We start from the raw sequence: 20,201 nt of genomic DNA, 5'->3' as shown, positions 1-20,201 counted from the left end.
GCACCTGCGATGTGTGCCAGCGAATGCGGCATCCAGGAGCTCGACATAAGGTACCCTTGCAATCCTTGCCCATAATTGAGGAACCATTTCAACGTGTAGCCGTCGACATCATAGGTCCTCTGGCCCACCCCAGCAGGTCAGGGAAAAAATATATCCTGACCGTGGTGGACTATGCCACTAGGTATCCTGAAGCTGTGGCCCTGTCCAGTATTACAGCAGTAAAAGTAGCCGAGGCCCTTGTTACCATGTTTACACAGGTAGGTTTTCCAAGTGAAATATTGTCGGATCAAGGCACTCAGTTCATGTCAGATCTGGTCCAGTCCCTATGGCATACCTGTGGTGTTCGAGCCATTCGCACCACCCCATACCACCCGCAGACCAATGGACTATGTGAACGCTTTAATGGAACCCTAAAAAATATGCTGAGGGCTTTTGTTGACGTTGAGAAAGACTGGGAAAAGTACCTGCCACATCTCCTCTTCGCCTATCGGGAGGTTCCCCAAGAGTCCACAGGGTTCTCTCCCTTCGAACTACTGTTTAGCCGGAAGGTCCGTGGGCCTCTCACTCTTCTGAAAGAACATTTGGAGGGAGACATCTCAGATACCGGAATGCCCATCGTTCCCTATGTTCTAGAGCTCAGAGACCGTCTCGCCCAGCTAGCTACCTTCACTAAAGAACATCAGCGAATGGCCCAGTCCAGACAAAAAACCTGGTATGACCGTAATGCCAGGAACCGGGAGTTTATGGAAGGACAGCAAGTGCTCATGATTACTGCTTCCCCTGCCAACAAGCTTCAAGCAGTGTGGGAAGGCCCTTATCAGGTTGTCAAGAAAATTAATGACACTAACTATGTTATTGCCCTGGACTCTAGTGGTCGACGACAGAAAACCATCCACATTAACATGCTGAAAGACTACCACGACCGATCTCTGCCTGTTCTAGCTGTCTGCCACCCCCCTAGTGATACTGCCGACGACGAGTATCTCCCAGATCTCCTCCAGGTTGCCCAAGCGGGAGGATCACTGGAACAAGTGCCCCTGGGCTCCCATTTATCGGATATACAAAAGGACGATATTGTCGCCGTACTAAGGCCGAGGGCTGCTGCTTTCTCCTCAAAGCCGGGGAAGACTACTCTCACCAGTCACCATGTGGAAACCCCCGGACAACGCCCCATCCAGCAGGCTGCCTACCGGGTTCCAGAGGCTGTTCAAGGCATGATAAAGAACGAACTGGAGGAGATGAAACAACTTGGAGTTATTCAGCCATCTCACAGTTCTTGGGCCTCTCCTGTCGTCCTGGTCCCCAAGAAGGATGGTACAACACGATTCTGCGTTGATTACAGACGACTAAATGATGCTACCAAGAGTGATGCTTATCCCATGCCCAGGATTGATGATCTATTGGATCGTCTGGCCAGTGCCCAATTTGTGACCATGTTAGACTTGAGCAAGGGGTACTGGCAGATACCCCTAACGGAGGACGCTCGGGAGCGCTCAGCCTTCATTACTCCATTTGGGCTTTATGAGTTCCTGGGAATGCCCTTTGGGATGAAAACTGCCCCCGCTACTTTCCAGAGACTGGTGGATCGACTGTTACACCAATGTCAGGACTTTGCCTGTACTTACTTAGACGACATCGCCATTTTTAGCACAACTTGGAAGGAACATCTTAAACACTTGGGCATAGTGCTGGACTGTATCCTTACTGCAGGACTGACCATTCGCCCTGATAAGTGCCAAATAGGGATGGCTGAGGTGCAGTACCTTGGGCATAGAGTAGGGGGTGGGACCCTAAGGCCTGAGCCTGCCAAGGTGGAAGCCATTAGCAACTGGTGTAGACCCCAGACTAAAAAGCAGGTACTTGCATTTTTAGGAACTGCTGGATACTATCGCAAATTTGTTTCTAACTTCAGCACCTTGGCCAAGCCCCTAACCGACCTGACCCGCAAGAACATGCCTAGGAATGTGACGTGGCCGCCGGCATGCGAGGATGCCTTTTCAGCGTTAAAGACTGCCCTCGTCACTGCTCCTGTCTTGGCTGCCCCGGATTATAAACGCAGGTTCCTCGTGCAGACAGATGCATCCACCTATGGGATTGGGGCAGTACTTAGCCAAGTGAACGCCGCCGGAGAAGAACATCCTGTTGCTTTTGCCAGTGGGAAACTACTGGATCGGGAAGTTGCCTATGCCACTATTGAAAAGGAGTGCTTTGCCATCGTATGGGCGCTAAAAAAATTGCAGCCATACTTGTATGGCAGAGACTTTACAATTGTTACAGACCACAACCCCCTCACATGGCTGAACCGCGTATCAGGGGACAATGGAAGATTGCTGCGGTGGAGCTTGTCCTTACAACCCTACAGCTTCTCCATCCAATACAAGCGAGGAAGCCAACACCAGAACGCCGATGGACTATCTCGACAAGAAGAACCATAGACTCCCCAGGCCGACCTACCCCTGCCACTGTACAAGGAACTATAAATAACTGAGCAATGTGGACTAAAGTGAGCAGGCGAGAGGTCTGTGTAGAACTCATGGCGTGCTCACTTATTATGGGGGGGGAGAGGTTGTGATGGTGTGATATGTTATGTGGATATCATTTTTTGTATATTCCTATTTTTCTATTTGTTATTTTCATAGTGTTTTTCTTGTTACATTGTAAGTCTACAGCCTCAGTGTATCTGTCTCTTGATGACCCCCTGTAGTGCATTAATCCCTAAGACCCTTTGTTCTCCTCTGGGAGGCCTGGAAACCGCCCCAGCTTTGTTTGACTTTCCCTGGACAAGGAAGGGGGTCGGGGGAGAACAGCAGCTGGGCAAGTCAGTTCCGGTCTGGACAGCATCGTGTACAGACAGCATTTCAGAGAGAAGGACCCATTTTTATCCTCTGGTGCTGGAGTTGTGGAATCTCGTTTCCCTGGACATTTTATCCTGTTACTGGACTGCATTCTTATTCTGGTCTATCTTATCCTTTGTGTGGTGGACTGAATATGGACCTTTTCGTATTTTTGCCTGAATAAAGGTCTTGGAATTGTTCACTCTTCGCTTGCTCTGTTGATTGTGTGATACCAGAGAAGGACCCCGTGACAGGGCTATATACCATACTGGGCTGTATTATATCATGCTGGGGGGGCTATATACCATACTGGGCAGTATTATACCATGCTGGAGGGGCTATATACCATACTGGGCTGTATTATACCATGCTGGGGGGCTATATACCATACTGGGCTGTATTATACCATGCTGGGGGGCTATATACCATGCTGGACTGTATTTTACCATGCTGGGGGGGCTATACACCATGCTGGGCTGTATTATACCATGCTGGGGGTGGCTATATACAATGCTGGGCTGTATTATACCATGCTGGGGGGCTATACACCATGCTGGACTGTATTTTACCATGCTGGGGGGGCTATACACCATGCTGGGCTGTATTACACCATGCTGGGGGTGGCTATATACCATGCTGGGCTGTATTATACCATGCTGGGGGGGCTATATACCATGCTGGGATGTATTATACCATGCTGGGGGGCTATATACCATGCTGGGCTGTATTATACCCTGCTGGGGGGCTATATACCATACTAGGCTGTATTATGCCATGCTGGGGGGGCTATATACCGTGCTGGGCTGTATTATACCATGCTGGGGGGGCTATATACCATGCTGGGCTGTATTATACCATACTGGGTGGCTATATACCATACTGGGCTGTATTATACCATGCTGGGGGGCTATATACCATGCTGGACTGTATTTTACCATGCTGGGGGGGGGGCTATACACCATGCTGGGCTGTATTATACCATGCTGGGGGTGGCTACATACCATGCTGGGCTGTATTATACCATGCTGGGGGGGCTATATACCATGCTGAACTGTGTTATACCATGCTGGGCGGGCTATATACCATGCTGGGCTGTATTATACCATGCTGGGCTGTATTATACCCTGCTGGGGGGCTATATACCATACTAGGCTGTATTATACCATGCTGGGGGGGCTATATACCATGCTGGACTGTATTATACCATGCTGGGTGGGGCTACATACCATGCTGGGCTGTATTATGCCATGATGGGGGGGCTATATACCATGCTGGGCTGTATTATACCATGCTGGGGGGCTATATACCATGCTGGGCTGTATTATGCCATGCTGGGGGGCTATATACCATGCTGGGCTGTATTATACCATGCTGGGCTGTATTATACCATGCTGGGCTGTATTATACCATGCTGGGGGGCTATATACCATGCTGGGCTGTATTATACCATGCTGGGGGGCTATATACCATGCTGGGCTGTATTATGCCATGCTGGGGGGCTATATACCATGCTGGGCTGTATTATACCATGCTGGGGGGCTATATACCATGCTGGGCTGTATTATACCATGCTGGGGTGGCTATATACCATGCTGAGCTGTATTATACCATGCTGGGGGGCTATATACCATGCTGGGGAGGCTCTATACCATGCTGGGGGGGCTATATACCATGCTGGGCTGTATTATACCATGCTGGGGGGGCTATATACCATACTGGGCTGTATTATACCATGCTGGGGGGGCTATATACCATGCTGGGCTGTATTATACCATGCTGGGGGGACTATATACTATGCTGGGCTATAGTATACCATGCTGGGGGGGCTATATGCCATGCTGGGCTGTATTATGCCATGCTGGGGAGGCTATATACCATGCTGGGCTGTATTATGCCATGCTGAGGGGCTATATACCATGCTGGGCTGTATTATACCATGCTGGGGGGACTATATACCATTCTGGGCTGTATTATACCATGATGGGGTGGCTATATACCATGCTGAGCTGTATTATACCATACTGGGGGGGCTATATACCATGCTGAGGGGGCTATATACAATGCTGGGGGGCTATATACCATGCTGGGGGGCTATATACCATGCTGGGCTGTATTATACCATGCTGGGGGGGCTATATACCATGCTGGGCTGTATTATACCATGCTGGAGGGGCTATATGCCATGCTGGACTGTATTATACCATGCTGGGTGGGGCTACATACCATGCTGGGCTGTATTATACCATGCTGGGGGGGGCTATATACCATGCTGGGCTGTATTATACCATGCTGGGGGGGGCTATATACCATGCTGGGCTGTATTATACCATGCTGGGGGGCTATATACCATGCTGGGCTGTATTATGCCATGCTGGGGGGCTATATACCATGCTGGGCTGTATTATACCATGCTGGGCTGTATTATACCATGCTGGGGGGGCTATATACCATGCTGGGCTGTATTATACCATGCTGGGGGGGCTATATACCATGCTGGGCTGTATTATACCATACTGGGGGGCTATATACCATGCTGGGCTGTATTATGCCATGCTGGGGGGCTATATACCATGCTGGGCTGTATTATACCATGCTGGGGGGACTATATACCATGCTGGGCTGTATTATACCATGCTGGGGTGGCTATATACCATGCTGAGCTGTATTATACCATGCTGGGGGGGGCTATATACCATGATGGGGGGGGCTATATACCATGCTGGGGAGGCTCTATACCATGCTAGGGGGACTACATACCATGCTGGGCTGTATTATACCATGCTGGGGGGGCTATATACCATACTGGGCTGTATTATACCATGCTGGGCGGGCTATATACCATGCTGGGCTGTATTATACCATGCTGGGCTGTATTATACCCTGCTGGGGGGCTATATACCATACTAGGCTGTATTATACCATGCTGGGGGGGCTATATACCATGCTGGACTGTATTATACCATGCTGGGTGGGGCTACATACCATGCTGGGCTGTATTATGCCATGATGGGGGGGCTATATACCATGCTGGGCTGTATTATACCATGCTGGGGGGCTATATACCATGCTGGGCTGTATTATGCCATGCTGGGGGGCTATATACCATGCTGGGCTGTATTATACCATGCTGGGCTGTATTATACCATGCTGGGCTGTATTATACCATGCTGGGGGGCTATATACCATGCTGGGCTGTATTATACCATGCTGGGGGGCTATATACCATGCTGGGCTGTATTATGCCATGCTGGGGGGCTATATACCATGCTGGGCTGTATTATACCATGCTGGGGGGCTATATACCATGCTGGGCTGTATTATACCATGCTGGGGTGGCTATATACCATGCTGAGCTGTATTATACCATGCTGGGGGGCTATATACCATGCTGGGGAGGCTCTATACCATGCTGGGGGGGCTATATACCATGCTGGGCTGTATTATACCATGCTGGGGGGGCTATATACCATACTGGGCTGTATTATACCATGCTGGGGGGGCTATATACCATGCTGGGCTGTATTATACCATGCTGGGGGGACTATATACTATGCTGGGCTATAGTATACCATGCTGGGGGGGCTATATGCCATGCTGGGCTGTATTATGCCATGCTGGGGAGGCTATATACCATGCTGGGCTGTATTATGCCATGCTGAGGGGCTATATACCATGCTGGGCTGTATTATACCATGCTGGGGGGACTATATACCATTCTGGGCTGTATTATACCATGATGGGGTGGCTATATACCATGCTGAGCTGTATTATACCATACTGGGGGGGCTATATACCATGCTGAGGGGGCTATATACAATGCTGGGGGGCTATATACCATGCTGGGGGGCTATATACCATGCTGGGCTGTATTATACCATGCTGGGGGGGCTATATACCATGCTGGGCTGTATTATACCATGCTGGAGGGGCTATATGCCATGCTGGACTGTATTATACCATGCTGGGTGGGGCTACATACCATGCTGGGCTGTATTATACCATGCTGGGGGGGGCTATATACCATGCTGGGCTGTATTATACCATGCTGGGGGGGGCTATATACCATGCTGGGCTGTATTATACCATGCTGGGGGGCTATATACCATGCTGGGCTGTATTATGCCATGCTGGGGGGCTATATACCATGCTGGGCTGTATTATACCATGCTGGGCTGTATTATACCATGCTGGGGGGGCTATATACCATGCTGGGCTGTATTATACCATGCTGGGGGGGCTATATACCATGCTGGGCTGTATTATACCATACTGGGGGGCTATATACCATGCTGGGCTGTATTATGCCATGCTGGGGGGCTATATACCATGCTGGGCTGTATTATACCATGCTGGGGGGACTATATACCATGCTGGGCTGTATTATACCATGCTGGGGTGGCTATATACCATGCTGAGCTGTATTATACCATGCTGGGGGGGGCTATATACCATGATGGGGGGGGCTATATACCATGCTGGGGAGGCTCTATACCATGCTAGGGGGACTACATACCATGCTGGGCTGTATTATACCATGCTGGGGGGGGCTATATACCATACTGGGCTGTATTATACCATGCTGGGGGGCTATATACCATGCTGGGCTGTATTATACCATGCTGGGGGGGCTATATACCATGCTGGGCTGTATTATACCATGCTTGGGGGACTATATACTATGCTGGGATGAGTATACCATGGTGGGGGGGCTATATGCCATGCTGGGCTGTATTATGCCATGCTGGGGGGCTATATACCATGCTGGGGAGGCTCTATACCATGCTGGGGGGGCTATATACCATGCTGGGCTGTATTATACCATGCTGGGGGGGCTATATACCATACTGGGCTGTATTATACCATGCTGGGGGGGCTATATACCATGCTGGGCTGTATTATACCATGCTGGGGGGGCTATATACCATGCTGGGCTGTATTATACCATGCTGGGGGGACTATATACTATGCTGGGCTATAGTATACCATGCTGGGGGGACTATATGCCATGCTGGGCTGTATTATGCCATGCTGGGGAGGCTATATACCATGCTGGGCTGTATTATGCCATGCTGAGGGGCTATATACCATGCTGGGCTGTATTATACCATGCTGGGGGGACTATATACCATTCTGGGCTGTATTATACCATGATGGGGTGGCTATATACCATGCTGAGCTGTATTATACCATGCTGGGGGGACTATATACTATGCTGGGCTATAGTATACCATGCTGGGGGGACTATATGCCATGCTGGGCTGTATTATACCATACTGGGGGGGCTATATACCATGCTGAGGGGGCTATATACAATGCTGGGGGGCTATATACCATGCTGGGGGGCTATATACCATGCTGGGCTGTATTATACCATGCTGGGGGGGCTATATACCATGCTGGGGGGGCTATATACCATGCTGGGGGGGCTATATGCCATGCTGGACTGTATTATACCATGCTGGGTGGGGCTACATACCATGCTGGGCTGTATTATACCATGCTGGGGGGGCTATATACCATGCAGGGCTGTATTATACCATGCTGGGGGGGCTATATACCATGCTGGGCTGTATTATACCATGCTGGGGGGCTATATACCATGCTGGGCTGTATTATGCCATGCTGGGGGGCTATATACCTTGCTGGGCTGTATTATACCATGCTGGGCTGTATTATACCATGCTGGGCTGTATTATACCATGCTGGGGGGGCTATATACCATGCTGGGCTGTATTATACCATACTGGGGGGCTATATACCATGCTGGGCTGTATTATGCCATGCTGGGGGGCTATATACCATGCTGGGCTGTATTATACCATGCTGGGGGGACTATATACCATGCTGGGCTGTATTATACCATGCTGGGGTGGCTATATACCATGCTGAGCTGTATTATACCATGCTGGGGGGGGCTATATACCATGCTGGGGGGGGCTATATACCATGCTGGGGAGGCTCTATACCATGCTAGGGGGACTACATACCATGCTGGGCTGTATTATACCATGCTGGGGGGGCTATATACCATACTGGGCTGTATTATACCATGCTGGGGGGCTATATACCATGCTGGGCTGTATTATACCATGCTGGGGGGGCTATATACCATGCTGGGCTGTATTATACCATGCTTGGGGGACTATATACTATGCTGGGATGAGTATACCATGCTGGGGGGGCTATATGCCATGCTGGGCTGTATTATGCCATGCTGGGGGGCTATATACCATGCTGGGCTGTATTATACCATGCTGGCCTGTATTATACAATGCTGGGTCGGCTATATACCATACTGGGGGGAGCTATATACAGTACCATGCTGGGGGGCTATATACCATGCTGGGCTGTATTATACCATTCTGGGGGGGCTATATACCATGCTGGGCTGTATTATACCATGCGGGGGGCTATATACCATGCTGGGCTGTATTGTACCATGCTGGGGGGGCTATATACCATGCTGGGCTGTATTATACCATGCTGGGGGGGCTATATACCATGCTGGGCTGTATTATACCATGCTGGGGGGCTACATACCATGTTGAGCTGTGTTATACCATGCTGGGGGGCTACATACCATGCTGGGGGGGCTATATACCATGCTGGGGGGCTATATACCATGCTGGGCTGTATTATACCATGCTGGGGGGGCTATATACCATGCTGGGCTGTATTATACCATGCTGGGGGGGCTATATACCATGCTGGGCTGTATTATACCATGCTGGAGGGGCTATATACCATGCTGGGCTGTATTATACCATGCTGGGTGGGGCTATATACCATGCTGGGCTGTATTACACCATTCTGGGGGGGGCTATATACCATGCTGGGCTGTATTATACCATGCTGGGGGGGCTATATACCATACTGGGCTGTATTATACCATGCTGGGGGGCTATATACCATGCTGGGCTGTATTATACCATGCTGGGGGGCTATATGCCATGCTGGGCTGGGCTATATACCATGCTGGGCTGTATTATACCATGTTGGGGGACTATATACCATGCTGGGCTGTATTATACCATGCTGCGGTGCCATATACCATGCTGAGCTGTATTATACCATGCTGGGGGTTGCTATATACCATGCTGGGGAGGCTCTATACCATGCTGGGGGGGGGCTATATACCATGCTGGGCTGTATTATACCATGCTGGGGGGGCTATATACCATACTGGGCTGTATTATACTGTCACGGGGTCCTTCTCTGGTATCACACAATCAACAGAGCAAGCGAAGAGTGAACAATTCCAAGACCTTTATTCAGGCAAAAATACGAAAAGGTCCATATTCAGTCCACCAGACAAAGGATAAGATAGTCCAGATTAAGAATGCAGTCCAGTATCAAGATAAAATGTCCAGGGAAACGAGATTCCACAACTCTAGCATTCAGAGGATAAAAATGGATCCTTCTCTCTGAAATGCAGCCTTTTCACCATCATGTCTATACCGGAACTGACCTGTCCAGCTGCCATTCTTCCCCCCACCCCCTTCCTTGTCCAGGGGTAGTCAAACAAGTTGCCTCCCAGAGGAGAACAAAAGGCCTTAGGGATTAATGCACTACAGGGGGTCATCAAGAGACAGATACAGTGAGGCTGTAGACTTACAATGTAATAAGAAAAACACTATGAAAATAACTGGAATTGTTAAAAATAGGAATATACAAAAAATGACATCCACATAACATATCACACCATCACAATACCATGCTGGGGAGGCTATATACCATGCTGGGCTGTATTATTCCATGCTGGGGGGGCTATATACCATGCTGGGCTGTATTATACCATGCTGGGTTGTATTATACCATGCTGGGGGGGCTATATACCATGCTGGGCTGTATTATACCATGTTGGGGGGCTATATACCATGCTGGGCTGTAGTATACCATGCTGGGCTGTATTATACCATGCTGGGGGGGCTATATACCATGCTGGGCTGTATTAAACCATGCTGGGTCGGCTATATACCATGCTGGGGGGGCTATATACCATACTGGGCTGTATTATACCATGCTGTGGGGGCTATATACCATGCTGGGCTGTATTATACCATGCTGGGCTGTATTATACCATGCTGGGCTGTATTATACCATGCTGGGCTGTATTATACCATGCTGGGCTGTATTATACCATTCTGGGGGGGCTATATACCATGCTGGGCTGTATTATACCATTCTGAGGTGGCTATATACCATGCAGGGCTGTATTATACCATTCTGGGGGGGCTATATACCATGAGGGCTGTATACCATGAGGGCTGTATTATGCCATGCTGGGCTGTATTATACCATACTGGACTGTATTATACCGTGTTGGGCTGTATTATACATGCTGTGTTATATAATATGGGGGGCTACATTATATTCTATGGGGAGGTGGGCTGTATTATATTCTATTTGGGGTTACATTATATTCTATAGGGGGGCTGTATTATATTTATTATATTCTATGGAGGCTACACTATACTATATGAGGAGGGCTACATTGTATTCTATGGAGGGGCTACATTATACTATATAAAGGGCTGCATTATATCCTATGAGGAGGTTGCCATATATTCTATGGGGGGCCTGCATTATACTATATGGGGGGGACTGCATTATATTCTATGGGGGGTTACATTATATTCTATACAGATATTATATCCAGCCCTGCATAGCCTCAATATTAGATAACAACAAATAACTTTGTTGCCCTATGAAGGGCGGGGGTGGGGGGCAAAATTTTCTTGCACAGGGGCCCACTACAGTCTGTGTCCGCCCCTGATGCAATGGTTATGGCAGGAGATCCTAATGATGTCTTTTGAGAGAACCTTTGTATTAAAGAGTAAAATCTGTACATTTTCTATGACATATTGAGAAGGCGTATGGAGCAGTGGCTGGACATTGGGAAAATAGAATGCTGACTATGCTCAGTCGCCTGATTCTGTATTTGTATAGAGCCTCAGGACATACTCCATACAACTCCTCTTCAACTTGATCATCATGGTGTGAAGAGAGATGCTTTCATTTCTAGCAATCAATTGGACACAAATACTGTATATCTAACCCCTTAGTGACAGCCATTTTGCAGCTTAATGACCAGGCCAATTTTTTCAATTCTGACCACTGTCACTTTATGAGGTTATAACTCTGGAACGCTTTAACGGATCCTGGTGATTCTGAGATTGTTTTATTTGTGACATATTCTACTTCATGTTTGTGGTAAAATTTCTTCGATATGGCTTGTGTTTATTTATGAAAAAAATGGAAATATGGTGAAAATTTTGCAATTTTCAAACTTTAAATTTTTATGCCTTTAAATCACAGCGATATGTCACACAAATTTCTTATTAACCCCTTTCTGACATCAGACGTACTATCCCATCCATGGGCCCCGGGCCCCTATGCCCATGGACGGGATAGTACGTCTAGTGCGATCAGCGCGATCAGCTCACACGACTCAGTGGGTCAAAATACGGAAAAATTATACCTCTCAATATGTGGTGATGCAAAAACTATTTTTACAATAAAAAGCGTCTTTTAGCGTGTGACAGCTGCCAAAAATAAAAACCGCTATAAATAGTAAATCAAACCCCCCGTTATCACCCCCTTAGTTAGGGAAAAATAATAAAATTAAAAAAATTTATTTATTTCCATTTTCCCATTAGGGATTGGGCTAGGGATAGGGTAAAGGCTAGGGCTAGGGTTAGGGCTAGGGGCGTGTTGGGGTTAGGGTTGGAGTTAGAATTGGGGGGTTTCCACTGTTTGGGCACATCAGGTGCTCTCCAAACGCAATATGGCGTCTGATCTCAATTCCAGCCAATTCTGCGTTGAAAAAGTCAAATGGTGCTCCTTCCGTTCCAAGCTCTGCCATGCGCCCAAACAGTGTTTTACCCCCACATATGGGGTATCAGCCTACTCAGGACAAATTGCAAAACAACTTTTGGGGTCCTATTTCTCCTGCTGCCCTTAGGAAAATAAAAAATTGGGGGCAAAAATATCATTTTTGTGTGAAAAAAATATAATTTTTTTATTTTCACGCCCGGGCGTTATAAACTTCTGTGAAGCCATTGGGGGTTCAAAGTGCTCACCACACATCTGGATAAGTTCCTTAGGGGGTCTAGTTTCCAAAATGGTGTCATTTTTGGGGGGTTTCCACTGTTTAGGTACATCAGGGGCTCTCCAAAGGCAACATGACACCTGCAGTCCATTTCATCAAAGTCTGCATTCCAAAACGTCACTACTTCCCTTCCGAGTCCCGACGTGTGCCCATACAGTAGTTTTCTCCCACATATGGGGTATCAGTGTACTCAGTACAAATTAGACAACAACTTTTGGGGTCCATTTTCTCCTGGTACTCTTCGGAAAATAAAAAAAATGGGAACTAAATGATCATGTTTGTGGAAAAATTACGATTTTTTTATTTTCACGCCTGGGCGTTATAAACTTCTGTGAAGCACTGGGGGAGTTCAAAGTGCTCACCACACATCTAGATAAGTTCCTTAGGGGGTCTAGTTTCCAAAATGGGGTCACTTGTGGGGGGATTCCACTGTTTAGGTACATCAGGGGCTTTCCAAACGCGACATGGTGTTCGATCTCAATTCCAGCCAAAAAAGTCAAATGGCGCTGCTTCCTTTCCGAGCTCTGCCATGCGCACAAATAGTCGTTTACACCCACATATGGGGTATTAGCGTACTCAGGACAAATTGCACAATAACTTTTAGGGTCCTGTTACCCTTGGGAAAATAAAAATTGGGGGTGAAAAGATCATTTTTGTGGAAAAAATATGATTTTTTAATTGTACCGCTGTACGTTATAAACTTCTGTGAAGCCCTTGTGGGTTCAAAGTTCTCACCACATATCTAGATAAGTTCCTTGGGGGGTCTAGTTTCCTAAATGGGGTCACTTGTGGGGGGTTTCCACTGTTTAGGTACATCAGGGGCTCTCCAAACGTGACATGGCGTCCGATCTGAATTCCAGCTAATTTTGCATTGAAAAAGTCAAACGGCGCTCCTTCCCTTCTGAGCTCTGCCATGCGCCGAAACAGTGGTTCCCCCCCACATATCAGGTATCAGCGTACTCAGGACAAATTGCACAATAACTTTTCCAGTCCAATTTTTCCTGTTACCCTTGGTAAAATAAAAAAAATTGAACCTGAATTATTTTTTTTGTGAAAAAAAGTTAAATGTTCATTTTTTTTAAATATTCAAAAAATTCCTGTGAAGCACCTGAAGGGTTAATAAACTTCTTGAATGTGGTTTTGAGCACCTTGAGAGGTGCAGTTTTTAGAATGGTGTCACTTTTGGGTATTTTCTATCATATAGACCCCTCAAAGTGGCTTCAAATGTGATGTGGTCCTTAAAAATAAAATGGTGTTGTAAAAATGAGAAATCGCTGGTCAACTTTTAACCCTTATAACTTCCTAACAAAAAAAATCTTGCTTCCCAAATTGTGCTGATGTAAAGTAAACATGTGGGAAATGTTAGTTATCAAGTTTTTTGTGTGCCGTAACTCTGTGATTTAAGGGCATAAAAATTCAAAGTTGGAAAATTGCGAAATTTTCAACATTTTCGCCAAATTTCCGTTTTTTTCACAAACAAACGCAAGTTATATGAATGAAATTTTACCACTAACATGAAGGGCAATAGGTCACAAGAAAACAATGTCAGAATCACCGGGATCCATGGAAGCGTTCCAGAGTTATGACCTTATAAAGGGACAGTGGTCAGAATTGTAAAAATTGGCCCGGTCATGAACGTGCAAACCACCCTTGGGGGTGAAGGGGTTAAATAACATTTCCCACATGTCTACTTTACATCAGCACAATTTTGGAAAGAATTTTTTTTTTTGTTAGGAAGTTATAAGGGTTAAAAGTTGACCAGCGATTTCTCATTTTTACAACAGAATTTATAAAACCATTTTTTTAGGGACCACCTCACATTTAAAGTCATTTTGAGGGGTGTATATGACAGAAAATACCCAAACGTGACACCATTCTAAAACCTAGACCCCTCAAGGTGCTCAAAACCACATTCAAGAAGTTTATTAACCCTTTACGTGCTTCACAGGAACTGAAGCAATGTGGAAGGAAAAAATCAACATTTAACTTTTTTTTTTGCAAAAAATTTACTTCATAACCAATTTTTTTTATTTTCACAAGTGTTAAAAGAGAAAATGAACCACAAAATTTGTTGTGCAATTTCTCCTGAATACGCCAATACCCCACTTTTTAGGCGCACCGCACAGCTCACAAGGGAAGGAGCGTCATTTGACTTTTTCAACGCAGAATTGGCTGGAATTGAGATCGGACTCCATGTTGCGTTTGGAGAGCTCCTAGTGTGCCTAAACAGTGGAAACCCCCAACAAGTGACCCCATTTTGGAAACTAGACCCCGTAAGGAACTTCTCTAGATGTGTGGTGAGCACTTTGAACCTCCAAGTGCTTCACAGAAGTTTATAATGTAGAGCCGTGAAAATAAAAAATATTTTTTTTTCCACAAAAATGATCTTTTCACCCCAAAATTTTTATTTTTACAAGGGTAACAGGAGAAATTAGACCCCCAAAGTCGTTGTGCAATTTGTCCTCAGTACACCCATACCCCATATGTGGGGATAAACCACTGTTTGGGCGCACGGCAGTGCTCAGAAGGGAAGGAGCACCGTTTGACTTTTTCAATGCAGAATTGGCTGGAATTCAGATTGGATGCCATGTCACTTTTGGAGAGCCCCTGACATGCCTAAACAGTGAAAAACACAAGTAACCCCATTTTGGAAACTAGACACCCCAAGGAGCTTATCTAGATGTATAGTGAACACTTTGAACCCCCAAGTGCTTCACAGAAGTTTATAAACCCAGAGACGTGAAAATAAAAAATCATTTTTTATCCTCAAAAATTATTTTTTAGCTCGCTATTTTTTTTTTATTTTCCTCCCAAGGGTAACAGGAGAAATTGGACGACAAAAGTTGTTGTGCAATTTGTCCTGAGTACGCTGATACCCCATATGTGGGGGGAACAACTGTTTGGGCACATGGGAGAGCTCGGAAGGGAATGAGCGCCATTTTGGAATGCAGACTTTGATGGAATATTCTGCGGGCGTCATGTTGCGTTTGCAGAGCCCCTGATGTGCCTAAACAGTAGAAACCCCCCACAAGTGAACCCATTTTGGGAAACGGAGCCCCCATGGAGCATATCTAGATGTGTGGTGAGCACTTTGAACCCCCAAGTGCTTCAGACGTTTATAATGCAGAGCCGTGAAAATAAAAAAATCATTTTTTTTTCCACAAGTGATTTTTTAGCCCCCAATTTTTTTATTTTCCCAATGGTAACAGGAGAAATTATACCCCCAAAGTTGGTAAATAGTGGAAACCCCTCAATTCTAGCTCCATCCCTAACCCCAACACACCCCTAACAATAATCCCATCCCTAACAATAATCCCATCCCTAACCATAATTCTAAACCCTAAACCTAATTCTAATCCTAACCCTAATGGAAAAATGAAAATAAATTTATTTTCTTTATTTTATTATATTTACCTAACTAAGGGGGTGATAAACGGGGGGGTATTTACTATTTTTTTTATTTTGATAACTGTGATAGGGTTTATCACAGTGATCAAAATGTACCTGTTAAATGAATGAATCAAATCTGCGCTCGCCATTTTCTCCTGGGACCAAGACGCAGAACCATTGGGAGGGGACCCAGGACCACCAGGAGGTACCGGGGGGATCGGGGACCCTATTTCTCTCTCCTCTAATGTGCGATCAGAGGAGAGAGAAATTACATGCAAAATCGCGGCTTTTTTTTTTTTTTGTGGTCGCCGTTATACTGTTAATAACAGCGATCGCAAAAGCGGGGTTGGTAAAAACCGACCTGATTCATGTTCTCTGGGATCTCGGCTACCCCCGGCAACAGAGACCCTGGAGAAAATCCGACACTGGGGGGGCGCTCTTCAATTTCTCCACAGCACCTTGAATTAACGGCGCTGTGATTTAAGCACCCTTAGCTACTGCCCTTAAAAGGCGTATCGGCGGTCATAAGGGGCTAATCCTATCGATGTGCCATAAATGTCGCAAATGGGAACCTCTATACTGAGCAGAATAATAGGCCAAGTTGAAGTTTTTCTTAACGTTGCCAGATTCTTCTTTTCTTTGCGCTATGAGTACACCATTATATACATTGAGGACACCATCTAGTGCAGGGATTTCAAACTCAAACACACAGAGGAACCAAAATGTAAAGATTGTACAAAGTCGTGGGCCGACCTTAATATTTCTTTAAAAAAAAAAAAATGTCTACAATTGAGGAAGTTTTTCCTTATCATCAAATATAATGATGAACTTTTTCATATGGAAACAAACCGAAAGTGGCTGATCCTTGAATTATGTACAGTTTAATAAAATATTGAATAAAATATTGGAATAATAGGTTATGTCAAAAGCATATGATCCATTGGCCTAGTTTAAATGTGTAATAACGAGGGATAAAAACCTTGAATAATATAGATAATAAAGTATGATGCCAACAAAAGTGCCCCCGAAACACAGTATGATACCACCTGTCATGATCCAGTCCGGGTTTTGAGTCCTGTCTGCCCTTTTCCTGGGCTGATCATGTCAAGGGTTAACTTTGCCTGGCCTCATTTTGGGTTCAGGTTTGCAATTTCTTCCTGCTGAATCCTGCAGGCCATGTCAGTTATATTTTCTGCCTATGGCGTGAGTAAGAGTAACATAGTTAGCAAGGCCGAATAAAGACATTTGTCCATCCAGTTCAGCCTATATGCCGTCAGAATAAATCCCCAAATCTAGTCCTTCTAAAGAATCTAATAACTGTAAGATACAATATTGTTACGCTCCAGGAAGACATCCAGGCAGTATCTGACTCTGGTAGTACCCTGATTTGTCCTGCTGAGCTTTCTGACCTTGCCCGTGTCTGTTCCTCCCTCTCTGCCCGTCCCGTCTTAGTGTTTCCCGATTGCTTTTGGATTTCCCAGTGTTTGACTCAGTTTTGCCTCTGACTTACCTTTGCATCTTGTCCCTGGTACTTCTGCCTTTTGTCTGGTATTGACCCTTTAGCTCTCCACTGACTCTGTGCTTGCTTTTTCCCTTGGTACTGCGTGATGGTCTAGGTTTTGACTCGGCTTGTTTTACTATTCTGGTGCCACCTAGTGGTGGCTTCACTGCAGCACTGCAGGTCTGCTCTTGCAGACTGGTTACTATCCTTCCACTCTATTGCCATCTAGTGGAGTTTGCAGTTAACTGCATAGCTGCAGCGTAACACCACCACATTGAATTCCTTCAAAGTACCCTCCACACGCTCAGTATGATGATCATACTTTACCTCGCCTCCTTAAATCCCGTCGATAAAAAATGGTGACCCCATCACGGTGTGATTCTCCAACTGTAATCCCCACACAGCCCTCCATACTGTATAATGGCCACAAAAAGTGCTCCATAAAGTATAATAGCCCCACACAGTGCACCATACAATATAACGGGGGCCCTGCACTGATTTTCAACCTGTACAATAGCCCCACATTGTGATCCATACAGTATAATGGGCCTACATATTACTCCATACAGTTTAATGGCCACAATAAAATGCTCAATATAGCATAATGGCCCCACATAGTGCGGCATACAGTATAATGGCCTCACATAGTGCTGCATACAGCATAATGGCCCCACGTTACCCCATACAGTATAATGGACCCTCATAGTGCTGCATACAGTATAATGGCCCCACATAATACTCCATACAGTATAATGGCCCAACATGGTGCTCCATACAGTATAACGGTCTCTCATAGTGCTCCATACAATATAATAGCTCCATACAATATAATGACCCAACATAGTGCTCTTCACAGTATATTGGCCCCACATAGAGCTCCATACAGTATAATGACCCCACATAGTGCTTCATACAGTATAATGGTCTTACATAGTGCTCCATATAGTATAATTGCTTCATAAAGTATAAAGGCCCCACATAGTGATCTATACAGTATATTGGCCCAACATAGTGCTCCATACAGTATAATGACCCCACATAGTGTTCTTATACAGTATAATGACCCCACATAGTGTTCTATACAGTATAATGGCCCCATATAGTGCTCCATACAGTATAATGGCTACACATTGAAAAAAATACTCTCCTCTGCCTGTTCCCTGCTACTCTGATCTCTTTATGATGTCTTCAGATCCTTTGCACATCTCGGTACAGTCGGCGCATTGTAATGACGTCCACGCACCCACTGCGCTGAGATGTCAGACACAGAGGGGAATGATGGGAGAGGGAAGGAACATCAGCTGACGCTCCCTTCTCTATCATTGCTTTTAATTGTATCTATAAGTGAGAGTGCGATGCCGTGCGGGGGACCCGAAGGTTAATTATACTCGCGCACCCGCCCGCCTATGAGCACCAAACAAACTCATCCTGCAGGCCAGATTTAACTTGAGGGCCAGAGTTTGACACATGTGATCTAATGAGTATGACATTTACTGGCAAGACCTAAAAAACAATTGGAAAAAAAAATCTTAGGCTTTTTCCACAAAAGTATTTATCACGTATCTCTGCAACCACAGCTCTCTGCTGGTCCTACAATGGTTTCTGAAGTCACCCGTTCTGCTCAAGTGCCAGACTCCTCTTTACTCTTTGCCATCGTTTCCCAGGCTGGCAAGGTCTCAGAGTGGATTCTGATGTCATGATGTGCTTCCCTATGACATTATGACCTCATAACATGTGTTGCAGCATAGGCGGCACCGGCGGAGAGTGAAAAATGTGGGGCAAACTGGAGTGGATTGAGTATCTTAAGAAGCCAGTAGAGGACCAGCAGAGGGCTGCAGCCACAATGATAAGTGAGAGGCTAGGTGACTATGATGAATCTAGAAAAATGGTGACCAGATGTGTCATTTTGATAGTTTCACCTCAGGACATTGATTGATGACAAACTTTCCATGCATAAACATAGGTTTCATATTTATTTTATCCTCAGGCACCAGTTCCCGCGCCTCAGTCTAATCCTTCACAGCCTTCCTTACCGTATGACGTTACATTATCACGGCATCTAACAGTAAGATTTCTTTACAGTAAAAAAAAAAATGTGCAAAAAAAGTAAACTATGATTCCTTGAATATTTCTCCTTGACAAGAGTGCCGAGCCGCATATCTAAAATTCTAGAGGAGCATTGCATGGCCTGTATGTCTCCTTACACCAATTTGGCAATCACCACAAGGAGAAACTTTTCCTCTTAGACCCTCGGTCAGAGGGTCAGAGTCAGGTAGACTGCATTCCAAGCAGAGAAGACCATCCCAGCTTAATACTATCCAGTGCCAAAAGTGCTAATATAAGCGTGATGCCTCCTGGCGAAGGA

At 46.0% G+C, this 20,201-nt stretch overlaps 1 protein-coding gene and 1 long non-coding RNA gene across 4 annotated transcripts in view; one reads left to right on the top strand and one right to left on the bottom strand.

Annotated features, from left to right (window-relative positions):
* The window catches only part of LOC141085416 (uncharacterized), a 213,887-nt gene that overhangs the window by 140,384 nt on the left and 53,302 nt on the right, over positions 1-20,201 (bottom strand). The gene's annotated exons all lie outside the window — the stretch shown is intronic.
* Positions 1-20,201, top strand: part of LOC141085413 (cell adhesion molecule CEACAM1-like) — a 122,000-nt gene that overhangs the window by 78,564 nt on the left and 23,235 nt on the right. For 2 of the 3 annotated variants that reach the window (XM_073570767.1, XM_073570766.1), the window contains exon 9: positions 19,824-19,901. The exons of the other annotated variant lie outside the window; for it this stretch is intronic. In XM_073570767.1, the coding sequence (XP_073426868.1) occupies positions 19,824-19,901 (78 nt within the window). The remainder of the gene's footprint in view (positions 1-19,823; positions 19,902-20,201) is intronic. 3 annotated transcript variants of the gene reach the window in all.

This window comes from Dendrobates tinctorius, unplaced genomic scaffold (genome assembly GCF_039654945.1).
Source record: "Dendrobates tinctorius isolate UK_male_01 unplaced genomic scaffold, ASM3965494v1 ptg000028l, whole genome shotgun sequence".
Classification (NCBI taxonomy): domain Eukaryota; kingdom Metazoa; phylum Chordata; class Amphibia; order Anura; family Dendrobatidae; genus Dendrobates; species Dendrobates tinctorius.
This window is presented reverse-complemented; position numbering and strand designations above follow the sequence as displayed.